A 17,985-nucleotide genomic window follows, 5' to 3' on the forward strand; every position below is an offset into this window, starting at 1 on the left:
CAGCGTGACGTTTTGTGATTGCCTCAACCATGGCCAAGGGCCTAAAACCATGGCTATATTTTTTCAAGGGCAATATAGATCAAGAGACAACTAAATAAAAACAAAAGACATATATTCGGCCCGGAGCATGCGAGATCACGTTGCTTGCAGGTAGCATCACAGCTTGTCAGCCTCTCTGAGCGATTGCAGCGCCATCTCCAAAACACTTTCCCTGCTTTTCGCGCCGCCTATGAAGCCAGAGGCGTGCACGAAGACGCAGCCGGAGATGCCAGACTCCTTCGAAAGCTCGTCATCTCGCAATCCACGCCAGCTTTTCTTCAAGGGTACCCTGTCAATAAAAGTATTGATAAAAAAATGCACTGAGATAATCACAACAATACCATTACCCAACAGACGCAAAACTGACACGTAGACTATAGTTCGTTTTTTTTTTCTTCAAAAGGACGCTGGCTCCAAGTTCCTTATCGAAGCTCTCACGTGAGTTTTGGCAGCTTCAGCGTCTGGCCAAGAATTTTTTACCGCAAAAATATTCGATTTCAAATTGTGCACGGTAAGTACCCGGAAATTGTGTCTGGAAAAATTAGCATACTATGATGACGTCACTGGTGGCAGCAGGCACCCAATGTCCGTACGATCGATGGGACAAAGTTTCGACGAATTTGGGGGAAACTTCGTTTTTCACTGTTGCCGAGATTATAATCGAGTAAGCGGTTTCGTCCATGATAGTTATACGTTATATTGCAATACAAGTTCGACAGCATGACATCACCACTGTTCTCATACCTGGTTCCAAAATCAAAAATGCATGTATGGAAATTATTGGGAATACTTCACATGTTAAAATAAGGCGACGTTCGAGTTTCTCAGGTTCAGTTTTTGCTCGTTTTGCTCGCTAAAACGCGTGCTTTTACGAAAAACGTACTTGGAGCCAGAGTCCTTTTGAAAAAAAAAAACGAACTATAGACATCCAATGCATCAGCTCTCAATTATCAAATCATTAAATTCTTATTTTATACGTCATACCGAAATTAACCGTTCCGAATACAAATTTACATTCAGTCGACTTATTAGAACATGAAGCAAAAACTACGAAGCCGCATCACGCTCTCAACATATGATATTATCCATTTGTTTGTTATGAAAAGTGAACAATGCATGCCTTCATTACCTCATGTCGAACGATCCGACGAAGGGCGGCACGGTCTGCACGCGCCAGTTGCCGTTCTGGTCGGTGTAGAGCATGAACATGACCTGCGCCGGCGGCTCTAGCTGCTGCTCCAGCGTGAACAGGTGGTCCTTCCAGGGCGCCCCGCCGGCCGGCAGCTCGGCGATCAGACCGCTCGGATGCACCTGGCGGGGTGGACCGGCCGGCCGTCAGACGGCGGCAGGGGGGGGGGGGTCGATCACTCGAGGTAAGTGGGCTCGGGACAGCGTGCGATCATGATGAGCTGAGAGATAAACTGGTGGCTCGAGATACAGCCGTACTAACCACAAACGGCACAACAGTACCGGCGCGGAGCCGTCAGCCGAGTGCCCGCCACAGAGCGCAGCACGCCGTCCGGCGGGCCCGCCCACCCCCGGCGGCCGGCAGTGGCGCTCACCCGGTGCCGGTCGCGCAGCGCCGCCTCCACCAGCTGGCGGGCCGGCAGCCAGACGGTGTGCAGACGGCGCAGCGCCTCGCCGAACTCGGCCGTCACCAGCGCCACGGCCCGCTCGAAGCGGCCCCGCTCGTCCGGCTCCGGGTCGTTCCAGGCCGGGTTCAGCCGCGACACGCGCGCCCCGATCGTCGACGTCACCTGGTACCTGGGCGCGGTAGGGGAGAGGAGGGCGAGTCACCGGCAGCATTGGACAAGCGTGGCGGTTATGGTACTGATCAGCTTAACAGACACGGCAATCAGCCACGGTTATACGTTTTTTGCCGGAACTCTAAGCTCGCGGCCGGCGCGCGGGCCCGACTCACCGTGGCGTGCCGTCGTACTGGTTGATGCCGTTGTCGACGGCGTCGATCTCCTCGACGAACGTCTGATAGAGCCGGTCGTAGAGCACCTCGCGGGTGTCGGCCGGCGCGTCGCCCAGCCGCGCGGCCAGCACGTCGCGGCCGAAATGGTGGTACACGAGTCCGGCCGAGCTGAGCCGCGTGGTCCACGGCTTCCGGCCGCCCGACACCGACTGCATCGTCTCTGTGAACGACCTGGGCGCAGCCCCACCGCCAGTCAGTGCGCGGTGCAACAGGTACGGGACGGACGGCTACAAACCTCACCTGTCGCAGCTGCCTCCCGTCCGCGCTGTTAAAGCCGCAATCGTGGACGATGAATCAGCACATCGTCGCTGACCAATAGCGTGGGGGTGGGTAAGAGCGATGAGGCTGTCCTGAGAGTGTTTTGTCAGTGTTTTGACGTGAGTGAATGTGCAAATGTTTTGAATGATTAGATTAGCAACCGCGGATACGGATTCTGAGCAGTAATCGCCACGCACTTTGTATGTGGATCGCTCTTAAATGTAAATACATATACAAATACAGCTGGATCAGCCATCCATCAGCTGGACCCGGCCGGTACTCTGACTGAAGGACGACCGTCGATAATATTTTGGTGCAATGGTCCCATTACGTTTGTGCGGCTACTTTGAGAAGGAAAAACCTATATAGGCTAACTGGTGCGAATGACAGTTTGATAAAGATAGATTGAAGAAAAAAATCAGTCGGAACTTAAGGTCTACTTGCAATGAATATAAGCTATCAAAGCTGAACATGGTAAGTCACTAAACTGCTTTAATAAGTCGCAACTGCTGCCACCAACTGCGGACCATGCAATTCATGAGTATCATGTATCGAGCGCCGGAAGTCATTGGTCTATCATATCGATAGTCATTAGTCAATAAGCTAGACAGACGACGAAAAAATTAATTAACCCCCGCCGGCACAGGGAGGGTTGATGCAACCCCCCCCCCCCCCTAAGGTTTTTCGCGAATAGCTCGCGTAAAAAGCGGCCGATCGCGACGAAACTTTCAGTACCTTCGCATTGATCAATTTTACACCTACCCCGAAAATTTCATGACCCTGACCCAAATGACCTTTGACCTGTGACCTCTTTTCGAGACCATGTTTGGCCGGAATCGCGATTCCGCGCACATGTCGGAACGCGATTCCGGCCAATCGCGGAATATACACGCGCGGCTATACGCCGACATGTATGTCGGCGCATTAGCCGCGCGTTTGCAAGCTTTTCGTGGTTTCAAACGTTCAAACATGTGATTTGATGTTGCTCCCATACATTAGGGTGGGTTTCAAGGTCACCTGAAGGTCAGGTCAGGTCATTGACCTTTGGTGACCTCGGGTGACCTCGGTTAACTTTTTCGAGTTTTACATGTTTCTAGGCTAGTTTTTGGTGCTGAATTCGAATTTAGCAACCATTTGAACATTTACGAAGTAGTTTTGGTGCCTTCGTAACATGTTACGAAGCTGTCAGAGGCGGTTGACACGTATTACGAATACCCGTCACAACCCCTACCGGTAGACCTGACCTGACCTGACCCGACCAGGTCTAAATGCTTAAAGACATCATCTCTGATCAAAACTAGCACGATAGTCGTGATCAGCACCTCAGAAAACCACATAGCAGCCACACTTTACGACTTTCTAACAGGTCCCGATTTTCCCGGTTTTCGGGTCATTGACCTGACCTGGAAGGTCACCCGATGACCTAGGACCTTAAAATTGGGTATCATCGGCTTCCTCTCGTGACGGGCAACACGCTCGTTTTTTCCGCGAAGCTATAGCTCGATCAGAGGCCAAACGCGAGGGGGGGGTCGTACCAACCCCCCCCCCCGTGCCGTCGAAGGACGCAAAATGGCCTGTGCCGGCGAGGGTTAAAACACCGTAACATCAAAGTAAGCTAGATCCAATTCACGTCATTTGAGCAAGACGAGAGCTCAGTTACACGGCCTCAAAAACAGCAGTGGCTAAACAATGAGAGGACAATGTGCCATGTAAAATAAAACACTGGGCGACGAACGCTACTGACTTTTGGTGGTGGTCGTATCTGTGGTTGTCGGGATCGTAGACGGCGCCAACGTCCACGACAATGTCACATTCCTTCAGCACATCCTCATCACGAGATCTGAAACAGTAAGAACATGCAGATTGCAGTGAACACTCATTGGAGTAGCCACTGCCCAGTTGTGACAACTCAAAAGAGCTAAACTCTACAGCATTCTTGATTCATGATCACAAATCATGAAAAATATAAATACAGGACTGTTATTGTGCATAGCGAAATAACCTCAACCTTGCATACTACATATTCGCATAAGGTATAGGTAGGTACCTGACGATTTCAGCATCTTGACATTCTGGTAGCATTTTCAGCATAGAGACTGCCAGTACTTCATCACAATGAAATGTGCCATTGTGTGTGCCAATTTTATGCACAGCTTTCTTGAATTTCTTTGTTTCTGATACCATGGTGGTCATTGCTGTAATTGATAAACTGTGATTTATAACATAGGTACACAAAAAGTCAGTAGGTACCTACCCAAAAACAAACAAAACAAAAATGCAAAATGAAGAAACTTGTGTGAATCTATACAAAATAAGGATTTGTTAACCCAAATGCATATCATCTTTAACCACTACCACACTTAATATACACATAACAGTAACACCCAATTGAATTGCAACACCCAACCAGGCCCGACTGGAAAAAATGCCTCCACTACGCTGAAGTTCTCGGCGGAGGTGATGCGCCGAAATTTCGGCGCAAGGGTTTATGCGCCGAAATTATTTTACCAAGCCATGCTTCATGCGCCGAAAATTTTCAAGGCTTACTGATAGCTGCAGGCTGTAGCCACGCACTTTTCGTCGAGGGGGGGGGGGGGGCTGGCGTGTGTGTGTGGCTGTCTTCCAGTGACTACTGTCTACAGACGGTTGTTGGCACGGTCGACGGGATCGGGCAGACAATAGACATCAGCAGGCCATGCGGGACCGAGCACCAGCATTCGCGATCACAAAATCTCCTGACTCACAAACTCACTGGCATGTTCCATAATGTAACCTTTATTTTGTTGCCCGGCTCTGATCAGCAGTAGTGCCCAACCGGTGACTGACGCCTGACGGGGCCTTTAACAGGCGTGGTGCAAGCACGGCCGATGGGATCGGGCAGATACCAGGCCACGCGGGACCGATTGCCAGCGTCCGCTCGCAAACCACACGCCGGAAATACAGGAATCACAACGGTCAATACGCACACGATAGCATACGTTATCTGAACTACGGAATCCGACAATCCATAACTCAGGAACGGCTGGGCCGATTGCGTTCAAATTTGGTACACCGCTAGCGACCGGTTAGAAGGGTGCTTTGCACAAGCCCGTTGAAAGTACCCTCTCGCTCTTCTGCACGTGTAGGGCTCACTATCTCGCTCGCTCGTTCTTCGCCGAAAAGGCGTTTTACTGGTATTTAAGATGTTTAACTCCTGAAGATATTTAATCCTCGCCGGCCGAGGGGGGGTTGGTGCCACCCCCCTGACGGTTTTTTCGCGATTTACGCCGAAGTACGCCGAAAATTTCGGCGCAAGCCGTCGATTTACGCCGAAGTACGCCGAAAATTTTCGGCGCAAACGCCCAACTACGCTCGAGTTCTCGACGAAAGCGTGCATTTTTTCCAGTCGGGCAACCAGGCATTCACACCAATCCTACCTAAACATGGTGATATCCTAGAAAGTAATCTTGATAATGAAATGCTTGCACACAAAGCAAGGCCTTTAGTGGTGAGCTGAGACAGCAGCATAATAACTTTATGATCTAATGGTTACAATCAAAGCATCTGGAATGACACAGGACTCAGAAATCAGAATTGTGTTACCCCAAAACACGTTTTACTGGCGCACCTTTCTTAAATTTATTAACACCTTGTACATTGTAGTAGGCACGTAGTAGGTACTGACCTAATCTATCACAATTTTATGCACACAATTTGAAAGGAAATTATCAGCGGCAAAATGGCATAGATCAGCTTACAGTCTTAGTCTGAAAAGTGTTTTAGCTCTTGGTTTTAGCATCAACTTTCCAGTGTTTAGAGGCAAGATGCTGCAGTTAATAGACAACTTGCAGGAAATGTTAGATAAAATGGCTGAATTTATGTGTTTGGTACAATTTACCAATGCAACTAAGAGGCAAAGAATAAAGAAATACATCCTCAATGCAATGAATTTCCTCATCAGGTATAACTGGTAGGTTGAGGTAGCACACTGATGAACAAAATGATAGCTCAAGCTGAGAACACACAACCTGACAATTCAATTGAACTGAATTCAGACCGTGTAGCATCTCAACTCAACTGAACTCATCTCAACTGAACTGAGATCTCTGACATAATAAATAAAGACCTTGGCTATTGTTATCAAGTCGAGGATCCCACATGAAAATTGAAAATTGAAACCAAAATGCTACGGCTTGTTACCGGCCGCCGCGGCGCTTATGCCTAAATCCCGCGTTAAGGTTTGCTAAATTTGACTAAAACCATGACTGAAAATGAAACATAAAAATCATATTTTGATGACGTATATTTCATAGTTAGGCCATGGTAAGGCATCCACCAAGGCCGTATAAGAGAGGTAGAATCATCCCGCAATTTCCTATGGACCGGTCGCTAAGCATTAGCGTGACGTCACTGGTGGAGACCGCGCGGCGCCCGGCTCCAAGCCGTATGTCGGGTACATTTGGCACTTTATCGTTGTTATTACTGAACGTAGCGACAACTAATGACTCTTAATAGATTTTTTACCCACCTAAAGCTGATTTCCTTGCCGATACATTGCCGACCCGAGCCCCAGGGTTGACAACCTTGGGATGTTGGTCGGATGGGCGACCTCGCGACGGGAGAAGGAACGATTGCAATTGTTGTGTCTCGCACCGCCGATTGCATTCTCTATCTGCACCCGGAAGAGGGGCAGGGGGCACGTGCCCCCATCGGATCAGGGGGCCTCTCGGGCCCGAGGGGACCTGGCGGCTGAGGGTCCACGCTGGCATTTTCGACTCAGAAGGGCCCCACAGGGCTCGAAAGAACACCTTATGTGCTCCGAATAGCCACACTTCTCACACCGGCTTTTTATTGTCCCTTGTCGGCATTTGAGGGCCCTTTGCCGGCCTTTCAGGGCCCTTTGGCGACCTCTGAGGGCCCTTACCGGCCTGTCAGGGACCAGCAGCTCTAAGGGTTCCACACACGCCCGTGATGACCCCTAAACCAATGGTTGAAGGCCCCCACAACGGCGCCTGCGATGGCCCTCGCCGGCGGCTGTGAAAGCCCCAAACCGGTGCCCAGCTGAGGGCCCCACACTGCCACCTCTGACTTCTGAGTTCAACCGGCACCCCTGAATGAAGTCCCAAAGGCCCAAACCAGTGCTTCTTGGCCATATTTATCGGCGGCTCTGAGGGCTGATCGCCGGAGCCTCTGACGGCCCCAGACGGGACCTTCGCATCGGACGGCCAGTGGCCACTCACCGGTGACTTTGTGACTTTTGAGGGCCCCACACCACACCGACGACTCTGAGGGCCCCCACCGGCGTCTGAGAGTACCTTGCTGGTCTCTTGAGGACTCCACAGGGCTCCTGAAGACACCGCAGACCTCTTGAGGGCCCCTTGTCGGTCTCTGAGAGCCCCTGTCGGCTTATAAAGGGTTCGAGCCAGTAGCTCTAAGGGTCCCAACTCCCACACCCGACTGTGATGACCCCACACTGCAGTGTCTCTGAGGGCCCACAATGGCTACTCGGTGAGGATCCTCACCGGCGCCTCTGAGGGCCACACACTAGCACCTCAGAGGGCCTACAGCGGCACCTCGGGGCCCCACACCAATGCCTCTGAGGGCCTCACACCGGTACCTACCTGTGAGTGCCCACACCAGTGCCCCCAAAGGCTTCATAACTGGCGGTCCTGAGGGCACTACACCGGTGATTTTGGGGGCCTACCGAAGGCACAACACAATCCCTTAGTCTCGCTGAGTTGCTATCCCAATCCCATACCGGCTTCTATCCCAATTCCGGCTCAACTAATTAGCAGCCCCCCCCCCCATGGGTCAGCGGCGCCGCGCCGCGCCGGTGCCGGGGGCCAGCGCCATCGGGGCGGCAGTCGGTCACGCGCTCTCAATGGTTAGCGCTTAGCACCGGCGGCTAGCGCACGCCCGGCGTGTTATCGGCCGTGAGCCGCTCCAAAACGGCTGCAGTAACTGGTCGATATAGGCAGGAAGCAGATGAGGAGATGCAGGTGGATTGATGACCGACAAGCTTTTGTGCTTTACGAGGGCGAAGGGTCGAAGTCGGCTGCTAAGCCGTGAGCGGGTTTTATCAGATGCCGGTTCACTATGACCTTTATCCGGGTCTTGGTACCCTGACGCACTCTAGGAGAGCCGAATTACAGCAAAACTCCATCCACGACTGTATCTATACGGCTTACGCTTTTCTGAAAACGTCTGCGTTTGGCCTTCTACGGGCCCGGCCGGCCGGACGGCCCCGATTGGCGATCCACCAGTGACGTCACTGGTAGTGTTAAGCTGATTGGCGAATAATACATGGGGAGAACCGGGACGACATCCCCCTGGCATCCACTCTGTGCAAGATATTCGAATATCAGCACTCTTTTGAAATTCCGCATATTTACGTCTGGACAACGAGTTGCGGGGAAAAGTGCTGATTGTGTTGCAGTTTTAGGAGCCGGTGATTAGGCTGGATTTTTGGGTTACTTTTTCGTTCCGATTCATGTATTTCATAGTGTTTGGCTTTTGAATATTTTAGTTCTTTCAGATAAATATTACTTGCGTTACAACTTTTGTAAAAACGTTTCATTTTTTATAAGCCGACGTTCAGAGTCCTAAAAATACATCAGCACTACAATCATTGTAAACAAACAAATGGAGCACCACTTGGCTCTGTTCCAAGGCCATTTTTTAGTTTATCTGGTGGTTTTCTTGCTCTTGTACGTCGTTTTGTTGGATGTTTTGAATCCCTTAAGATTGACTTATATCATATTTAAGAAGCATGTTGACTGAAAACCAAAACAATCTGAAGTATCCAGGAGGCTGACAGAGGTCCTGACTACTGAGCAATATCAATATCAAGTTGAACAAGTTATGAAATTTTGGTTGATAAACGCAAGTTGATTGGGCTCATATATCAGCAAGAAAAAGCAAAATTAAAAGAGCTTATTGTCCAAAAACAAGCTATAATATTACAGACCTTGGAGGCTGGAGCAATACTGAAGAGCACACTGAGCAGGATCGTGCCAGAAAATGTTGACTGATGAGCGCATATTGATGTATTGGTATGAATATTGAATGATAACTTACAACAGCAAGATAAATTAGTGCTAACTATCAAGTTAGAATCTAGAATGAATGGACTTGGGCAGTTTTACTATGCTTAGATGCTATGCAGATTGTAATGTGCATCAGGTACTCAGTGTCTGGCAAATGAAACATGTGATCATTCCATTGCTACTGGAGGAGAAAGCTTGGATCACTAAATCCACTGTATGTTGATTTTGATGTTAATCATCATCACTGTATTTCTTGAAAAAAGGATTGTAGTAAAATTGTCAATGTGACAATCCATGCAACGATGTGATCATATTATGTGTTCATAGTCATTCGTCACGAATGATTCGTGATAGTCATTATTGGTCCAATATACAATGGCAAAGCTCTCAGTCTCAGCGTTTCTTCCTGTGGATGGCCAGCAGTGACTCAGAGCTTAGAAGTATTAGTTTTCTTCACAGGGCTGGGATAAAAAGTACTGAGGGTAATCTTCCACCAAGGAACTCTACTTTGACATGGTATGAGATGTAGGCACAAGTAGGTAGGTGCTCAGTTCCTATAGTCAGTAGTTGTGTATGTTTAGTCGGGTTAGCTTAGATCAGATTGTTAGTTTTTTAATTTGCCACATTGACATGTCCATAAAAATGTGACCTGAGCAATGAGAATACCTGAACCTGACTAACCTGACAGCTGACCTAACCTCAATCATCACACATATTTGCAGCCTACCCAAGACCTGCATGGCAGTAGCACCCAGTTATGGGTAGGTACTCACCCTAACTCAATCTTACCTGCTAACCTTCAACTTGCCAAAAGTTAGCTCACATTGCCAAGCTGTGTCCAGGGAAACAGTCAACTGAGGAACTGGCTCATTGGGTGGCTGGTGTGAGTCTGTGCATTTAAAGTGTTTCTTCTCTGAAGCTGCTCTGCACTGCTGTATGTCATGTTAGATGCTCAGAAAATGTGGGAAATGATTACTAAGCTACTTTAGTGCTTTGTTAATGCTCGAGACATGAACAAGTACAGATCCTGCGACCTGCAGGGTACAGCTATGAGTTAGGTGCTAGGTGAGTATGTTATGTGAATGTGCTGTTACCTGTTTGACCGTAAGTATACAAACAAGCACTGGGTCACAGTTATATTCAATCTCCACATAAACATACAACAAAAACGGCCATATAGCCTAACTCCGAACACACCACAGATAACTTAAGCCTTTGAAGGCACAAAAATGTTTTGATTAACAGGACAGGTTTACAATATATCCTCTGTCCTTGGGGGATCTTGCTGCCAAGTTGAGGTATGATGACTGAACTTCAGGATTGATCAACCTTTTCTTAGCCACTGCTTATATACTAGAAAGACCAAATGCTTGTTTGTTTTGATTTACAGGACATGTATACAATATATCCTCTGTCCTTGGGGGATCTTGCTGCCAAGTTGAGGTACGATGACTGAAGTTCAGGATTGATCAACCTTTTCTTAGCCACTGGCCCACTGAATAAACGAGAAAGACCAAATGCTTGTTTGTAAACTGCGTTGAAAATTTAATGATCCACCTTCAATTCTGACATGAAGGCACAAATGAAATAGTTCCCTCTGCTTTTGGAATACACAAAGCAAAATATTTAATAAATTTTAGTGGATGGACAAGAGCAATTAGCATAGCTTTCCCTCAAGTTAACTTCTGGCACTGTTGATGAATTACACTGACGCTTATTCGCTTCATATTTTGTAACAAACGCGCTAGAATTGCAATATAACAGCACTATATGCTTCTTGACAAAATGCAATAGTATTAAAAATTTAGCCCTGATGGCATTCATTCTTGGTGGAAACGTAATTACAAAATATTTTGTAGTAACTTTTAAATTCCGGCCGAAAACAGTGCACGGTTTAAAAAAGAATCATTCCAATGACGGTCCATTCTTGCGGTCCTGAAATCGCCACTATTTCCGGCCTCTCCAACGCAACTCGTTGTCCAGACGTAAATATGCTGAAATTCCATAGGTAAAATATTTTTATTATGTGTAAAAATATCATCGTGTTAAAAAAAAATTAAGCTTATAGCTAAATATAGGAAAAATGACATACATATGATTAAATATACTTCATAATATTTTGGTCGTCCTTGTTCGTTTGATTCACGAGTTCAGCCCCGCGTTCGATGTCTCCCGGGCGACGAAGATTCTACGTCATTCGGCCAATCATGTTCCATAACCGCAGCCCAGCCCCCGCTGACCTTGAACGTGATTGGCCGGATGACGTAGAATCTTTGCCGTCCGAAAGACATCGAACGCGGGGCAAGCTGGGGGATTAGAGTTGTTGTGGTAGTTACGCACTGCGCGCCCTAACTCTTCAACAACAACAAGTAGGTAGTTACGCACAATTCTGTTTTTATTTTCCTATTTTGTGTTGATATTTTAATGGTGCAGGTAGTTACCTTTTACCCAACTTTTACCTCACTTGGCAGGACTTTGGGGGACGTTTGGGAGTCCAGAGGCCTTTAGGACGTTCTGATCGATCAAGCTCTTTGGATCTCGCCTCTCGGTTGTTGTTATTGCTCTAGCTTGAGCAGGAATGTCGTAGATATGATCGGACCAGTGAATATTTAGGTATGAAAACTAGGGATGTGGAGCCGTGGAAATTTCTGACGGTTCCACTTCCGGCTCCGGAGAAAAAATTGGCTCCAGCTCTGGGTGAAATGTCATGGCGACTCTGGCTCCGGCTCTGGCAGTGGCGCGGGAACTTCTTCCAGATTGGGGGGCTGAACCATCATAGAGATCATCCTAGGGTACCCCCAAATCTAGTTTTCTCATCGGTTTTAGGCCACTTATTTTTCAGACCTTGGCCTTTTCAACGAAAAAAAAGAAGAAAATATTTGCAAAAAAGTGAGGTATTCCATCTCAGCTGAGTGAAGAGACTACCGTTTTGGCAACCTGGAATAAAGGTTTTAAGCTGCCAAATGAGTTGCAGAGGCAGTAAAATAGGTAGATTTTTCACTCACATGCTTTCTTCCTTTGTGACTCACAACCCCTAATTTGGGGAGGACAAGCTGCCCCAACGGTTCCTGGCCTCATGAAAAGTTGTGAGGCACCGCCCCCACGGCCCCAGAGTTGTGAGGGCAAGCTTCCCCCACTGCCCTCTCCCCCGGTTCCCGCGCCTATGTATGAATCTATGAAATTGTGTTGGTAGATTTCCGATTTCGATTCCTCCAGCTGGGGGGGCTCAAATACATTACGAGCCCCCCCAGCCGAAAAGTTGGAGGGGCTCAGCCCCCCCTAGCCCCCCCGGTTCCCGCGCCACTGGGCTCTGGCTCCGAGTAAAATGCTCTGGCTCCGGCTCAGACTCCAACTCAGTATATCCCCTTTGCGATAAATTAAATATGGGTGGAAGAATTAAGGCGATTGGATAGGTACACGTTGTTTCTGTATTTGCATAACAGCCGACAGGAGGTTGATTGCGTTCTACTTCTGTGTGACACTGGGGATATGTATTCAGCTTTTTTCATTCATGTGATGGCCCATGGCATACCACATGTTTTACTGCCTTGTACTGTCAAACCAAAGAAGGTCAGTTAATTGTTTTCCTCTTTAGAAAAAGCCCGAGTCACCCCCTTCTTTGACGGCTCTGGATCCGGGCTATAATGTTCCACGGCTCCAGCTCCAGCTCTGCCGTATAAAGGCAAAACCCATTATGTTCGGGTGACCTCTGACCTGAGGGAATGGCCTCTGACCCGACATAATGGTTTTTGCCTTTGCACGGCAGAGCTGCGGTCAAAATGTGCCGGCACCAGCTCTGGCTCCTCACCCCCGATGAAAACCATTTGTCACTCTGCTTGTATTCATAATTAAAGACATGTCATGACTCATGAGTGTTAGACAATGTCAAGGCATGCGTAACTGAAACACAGAGAGGAATGTTAGGAACACATGATGATGAATGAGATAGGATAATGCATTACTCTCACATCATTAAGCGCACACAGCACAGTACTCTCTACCTCCCCTAGAGTGCTTTGGGGAGCAAAGGCTGAACAAAAAAGTCTTTGTTGTGCTGGCCCATAAAAATGAGCGCAGATCTCTTGGCTAACAATACAGACGTGAGGCCAGAATGATGTTTAACCCGGCGGCCGCTGGGCCTCCACGCCGGCCGCGGGGGGGGGGGGCATGTTGCCCTCCTGCACTTCTGCGACGATATCGTCGCAACGCGAAGAGATAGAGAAGCGAAACTTTGCACACATATTCCTGAATACCTAGCCGAGGTTGTGTCCGAAGTTGGTGTCGATCCCATTTGAAATGACTATCACAGTGGCGTTAGAAGTCAAATTATAGATTTGCGACTCGCTTTCCTCGCGATATATTCGATATATGAGACCGAATATAAAGGACCGATTATTGGTCAGAAACTAGTTGGAAGTGTACTTAGATGCTCTAGGATGACAGCAGGTGCTGTTTAGTTCTTTTACAGACTACAGTTGAGTTTCATGCTCAGCGACATCAGAAACGATCCATATCGGAAAACGACAAAGCTTATGACGCCACTGTGACGTCATTTTAAGCGCTAAAACCACCAAACTGTCCTCAAACATTGCCTAGGCTGGGAAATAGGTATTCATTTGAAGCCATGCCAAGTTTCACGTTCGTAGCTCATCAGGCTTCGGAGATATTTCACAAAACGTAAAGGGGGGTCATCTTTATGCCCCCCCCCCCCCAGCGACTCGTGGTTGACACTCGTACTGGTCCAGCCATGCCGGACATTTCTTACCACGTTCTGACCGCCTCGGCATGGGCGTTACCCGTCCTGTGCTCGTGTTGGGAGGAGCTGATGACGTCGGAGACGCCGGTGAAGGCATTGCCTGGATGGCACATCAGAAGCTGGTAACACATCAGGTGCCTTATCACCATCTTCAATGGACTTCTTGGAGTGTTCCACAACCACTGTCGGTAGTGGTACGGTTGACGGTGGTGGGCGACCTAGTAGGTCGTCGGTCAGAAGTCTGGGCTTGAGGCGTTCGTCCAGGGCTGGGATGAAGCGCCGCAGGAATTGGCTATTTCTCACGTCCCACGTCACACGTCCCGACCCACCCACTCGGACGACATACTGGTCATGCTGGCATTTGCTGGCGCACTTCGACGACCTGACCGGTCTTGTCCCACGGCTGGTATGAGGTCCTGTCCTGTCTGGTTCTGGATGCGGACGTGGTTGCCGACTGCCAGGGGTGGGAGGCGGCGAGTGTTCTCACTTCATCGTTCTGCGGCTTTCATGTGGCAGTTCCTGTGAGCTTCTTTCCTGGCAGAGAGGGTTTCTTGATACTTGACAGCTTGGGTGTGGGAGGTACAGGTCTCGCGAGATTAAGCGGTAGGTTTTGCACTTTACATTTCCGGTTATATCTCAGAAACTAATCGATCTACGAGGAAGCCATTTTACACTATCCTGGCCGGCTTGTTACCCAACAAGTCGAACGCATCTTCAACACTTAAAAGCTTAAGGCGACGAAGCTATAGCCTGAAATACACTAAATTTTCTAGGTGCAAAACCTACCGCTAAAACCCGCGAGACCTGTACTTGTCACTTGTCAGGCAGGATCGGGATGATGTCTCTGAGCTGCCTGCCGAAGAGGACGGAAGCCGGTGACATTCTTGTCTCTGGGTCGGGCGTGTTTCGATACTGGAGCATGGCTGCGGCGAACTCATCGGTATCGATGCTGCCGTTGGCCCCGTTGTTGCCGACGATCATTCGCTTGACCGTTTTGACTCCGACTTCCGCCGTGCAGTTGGAGTGTGGGAAGGCGACAGAGGACATACGATGCCTCACAAACCCAGTCGCTCAGGAAGTCCCTGGTGGCGGCGGCTGTGAACTCGGGTCCACCGTCACTTGCGAGCTCCTGGGGTAGTGGGGACACCGTAAGTGACGAGCAGTTCGAGCACCCGTCGAAGTCACGTTACGAGGCCGGCACTGCCATCTGATCCCCTGGCCACGATGGGCCAGTTCGAATATATGTCCACGACGAGGTAGTTTGAGCCCATGTAGTGGAAGAGATCTGCACAGACACACTGAAAGGGGTATTCTGGCGTGAGGACGGGCGTGGGCGGCGCGCGAGCTTGAGACGGTGCCATCCGGTTGCAGGCTCCATAGGGAGCTCGTGTGTCCTGGATAACAGCAGTGATCCCAGGCCGAAATAGAGAACTGTCGGGCGTCGGCTCTTACTATCATTGCCTGAACGCCCTGGTGAGCAGCGTGGAGCGCAGCAAGAACGGCTGGGCGGAGCTTTGGAGGGAGGACGATCCGCTCCTTGTACAGCCCTCTGCAAACTGCGTGGTAGGTATTCTTTTTTTCGAAAAAAAAAAAACGAGAATAACGCGAATACTATGCTACTGGTTATTCGGAAATCGTAACAGCAAGACGCGCGAGACTTCGCACCTTAGATTGGCATCATTACCGTATTCATTTTCCATCTAGTTCGGCAACAAAATGCAAAAGTTTGTTTTCGGGGCAAATATATACTTTTGGGTTTTGGTTAACAAAACCCAAAAGTATATATTTGCCCCGAAAACAAACTTTTGCATTTTGTTGCCACACAAGGCGTATACTTTGTTACCTAGGATGGAAGGAGTGGAGCATGGCGCCACTCCTAGATAGACCTAATGGAAGGAGTGGAGCATGGCGCCTCTACTTGCAGTGAGTTCCGACCGACTGATAACATAGTCTGAGTTATTACCGGTTTTGTCGAAAAAAAAAGAATACCTACCACGCAGTCTGCTGAGGGCTGTACAGGATGACTCCGTCGGGCGGTATGAGCTCGTCCTTGAACCGGTGATAGGGCTTCAGGCTATCTAGGCCCTGTTTCACCGGTGATAGCAGCACGCCGATTTTACGACTTGTCAAATTGGGTTTCCATGGAGACATCAACAGGCCCATTGCTCCAACACTACCACAAGTGTGACGTCAGCTCGCGCAATTTGATAGCAGCGTGGTAGCAGCAGCCCGTGAAACACCGCCCTATGTCCATGAAGACAGCAACGCATTCGTATTCGCTTTCAAAAACGTATTCGGACATCCCTATGTGGGCCCTCATCACACACGTGAAATATCTAAGCGGCATAATTATCCGTTTATGAGTTAGAGGTGCAAATCCAAAATACCCGATTTCCGGCGACCCCTGCGATTTCGCTCAAATTCACGCAGGACATTCCAATGGGGGCCCTCATCATACACGTGCAATATCTAAGCGGCATAATTAACCATTTATGAGTTAGAGGTGTAAATCGAAAAAAAACCGATTTCTGGCGACCCCTGCAATTTCGCTCAAATTCACACAGGACATCCCCATGGCGGCCCTCACCACACACAAGAAATATCTAAGCGGCATAATTATCCGTTTATAAGTTAGAGGTGCAAATCCAAAATACCCGATTTCTGGCGACCCCTGCGATTTCGCTCAAATTCACACAGGACATCCCTATGGGGACCCTCATCACACACAAGAAATATCTAAGCGGCAGTGGCATAATTATCCGTTTAAAGTTAGAGGTGCAAATCCAAAATACCCGATTTCCGGCGACCCCTGCGTCCTGCGATTTCGCTCGAATTCATTCAGGACATCCCTATGACGGCCCTCACAACACACGTGCAATATCTAAGCGGCATAATGCTCCGCTTATGAGTTAGAGGTGTAAATCCAAAATACCCGATTTCTGGCCTACGATTTCGCTGAGGTTCACACAGGACATCCCTATGGGGGCCCTCATCACACACGTGAAATATCTAAGCGGCATAATTATCCGTTTATGAGTTAGAGGTGAAAATCCAAAATACCCGATTTCCGGCGACCCCTCTGATTTCGCTCAAACTTACACAGGACATTCCAATGGAGGCCCTCATCACACACGTGCAATATCTAAGCGGCATAATTAACCGATAATGAGTTAGAGGTGGAAATCAAAAATAGGTACCCGATTTCCGGCGACCCCCAGTGGCGGCGGAAGCAGGGGGGGCAAGGGGGGCAGCTGCACCCTAAAGCTATGGAAAGGGGCGCCTCGAAAATCTGTAGAGGAGGCAGGAAGTTAAGAGGTGCGGCAGCCATAAAGCTGAGCAGTGCGACCAGGCACGTACCCAGGATTTCGCCCAGGAGGGGGCCACCTGCTTCCGAAGGGGCCCTTAGGTCACCCGGGGGCCCCCAGGCCGCCCAGGCGACCAGGGGCCCTCAGGGGTCCCAGGCAACCAGGGCCCCCATGCAACCAGGCCCCCGCTACCAGGGGCCCCAGGCGATCAGGGGCCCCATGCGACCAGAGGCCCCCATGCGACCAGGCCCCCCGGCTACCAGGGCCCTCTAGGCGACTAGGGACCCCAGGCAATCAGGGTCCCCCATGCGACCAGCCCCGGCTACCAGGGGCCCCCTAGCGACCAGGGCCCAGAAACCGGGGGACCTCGGATGAGTGCAGGGCCCATCGGGTCATCAGGGGCCCCTCGGGTAACCAGGGCAAATGAAACTTTGATATCATTTTTTCTTCCTAGTAAAAGTCGTTTTAATCCAGTGGTTGAAAAAAATACCGGGGCCTGAGGGTCCCCCTGAGCAGTGGCGCAGCCAGGGGGTCAGAGGGTCAGCTGACCCCCCCGAAATTTCTGTCAGGGGCCCGCTCGAGAGAGAGAGAGTGAGAGAGAGAGAGAGAGAGAGAGAGATA

At 49.4% G+C, this 17,985-nt stretch overlaps 1 protein-coding gene across 13 annotated transcripts; it reads right to left on the reverse strand.

Moving 5' to 3' along the window:
* Window positions 1–95: 95 nt before the first annotated feature.
* On the reverse strand, window positions 96–6,486 carry LOC122365808 (MYG1 exonuclease-like). 13 transcript variants are annotated; one of them, XM_043337365.1, is made up of 8 exons: window positions 6,458–6,475; window positions 5,695–5,821; window positions 4,326–4,473; window positions 4,023–4,118; window positions 1,961–2,191; window positions 1,602–1,803; window positions 1,169–1,350; window positions 96–328 (listed from the first exon to the last, which is right to left on the reverse strand). In XM_043337365.1, the coding sequence occupies exons 2-8, from the start codon at window positions 5,783–5,785 to the stop codon at window positions 157–159; spliced, it is 1,122 nt and encodes a 373-aa protein (XP_043193300.1). In that variant the 5' UTR covers window positions 5,786–5,821; window positions 6,458–6,475; the 3' UTR covers window positions 96–156. The 13 variants fall into 13 exon arrangements, with proteins under 13 accessions (XP_043193300.1, XP_043193304.1, XP_043193299.1 ...); XM_043337369.1 differs by lacking the exon at window positions 6,458–6,475 and adding an exon at window positions 6,384–6,451; XM_043337364.1 differs by lacking the exon at window positions 6,458–6,475 and adding an exon at window positions 6,416–6,442.
* Between the last annotated feature and the right edge of the window lie 11,499 nt (window positions 6,487–17,985).

Source organism: Amphibalanus amphitrite, unplaced genomic scaffold (genome assembly GCF_019059575.1).
Source record: "Amphibalanus amphitrite isolate SeventyFive unplaced genomic scaffold, NRLGWU_Aamphi_draft 000764F_arrow, whole genome shotgun sequence".
In the NCBI taxonomy this organism is placed as follows: Eukaryota; Metazoa; Arthropoda; class Thecostraca; order Balanomorpha; family Balanidae; genus Amphibalanus; species Amphibalanus amphitrite.

Coding starts and splice junctions, on each gene's coding strand:
- LOC122365808 (XM_043337365.1), bottom strand. CDS start 5,785: ATGCTGCTGTCTCAGCTCACCACTAAAGGCCTTGCTTTGTGTGCAAGC. Junction 4,119..4,325: donor CAAGATGCTGAAATCGTCAG/GTACCTACCTAT, acceptor TTACTGTTTCAG/ATCTCGTGATGAGGATGTGC. Junction 1,804..1,960: donor CAGTACGACGGCACGCCACG/GTGAGTCGGGCC, acceptor TACCGCGCCCAG/GTACCAGGTGACGTCGACGA.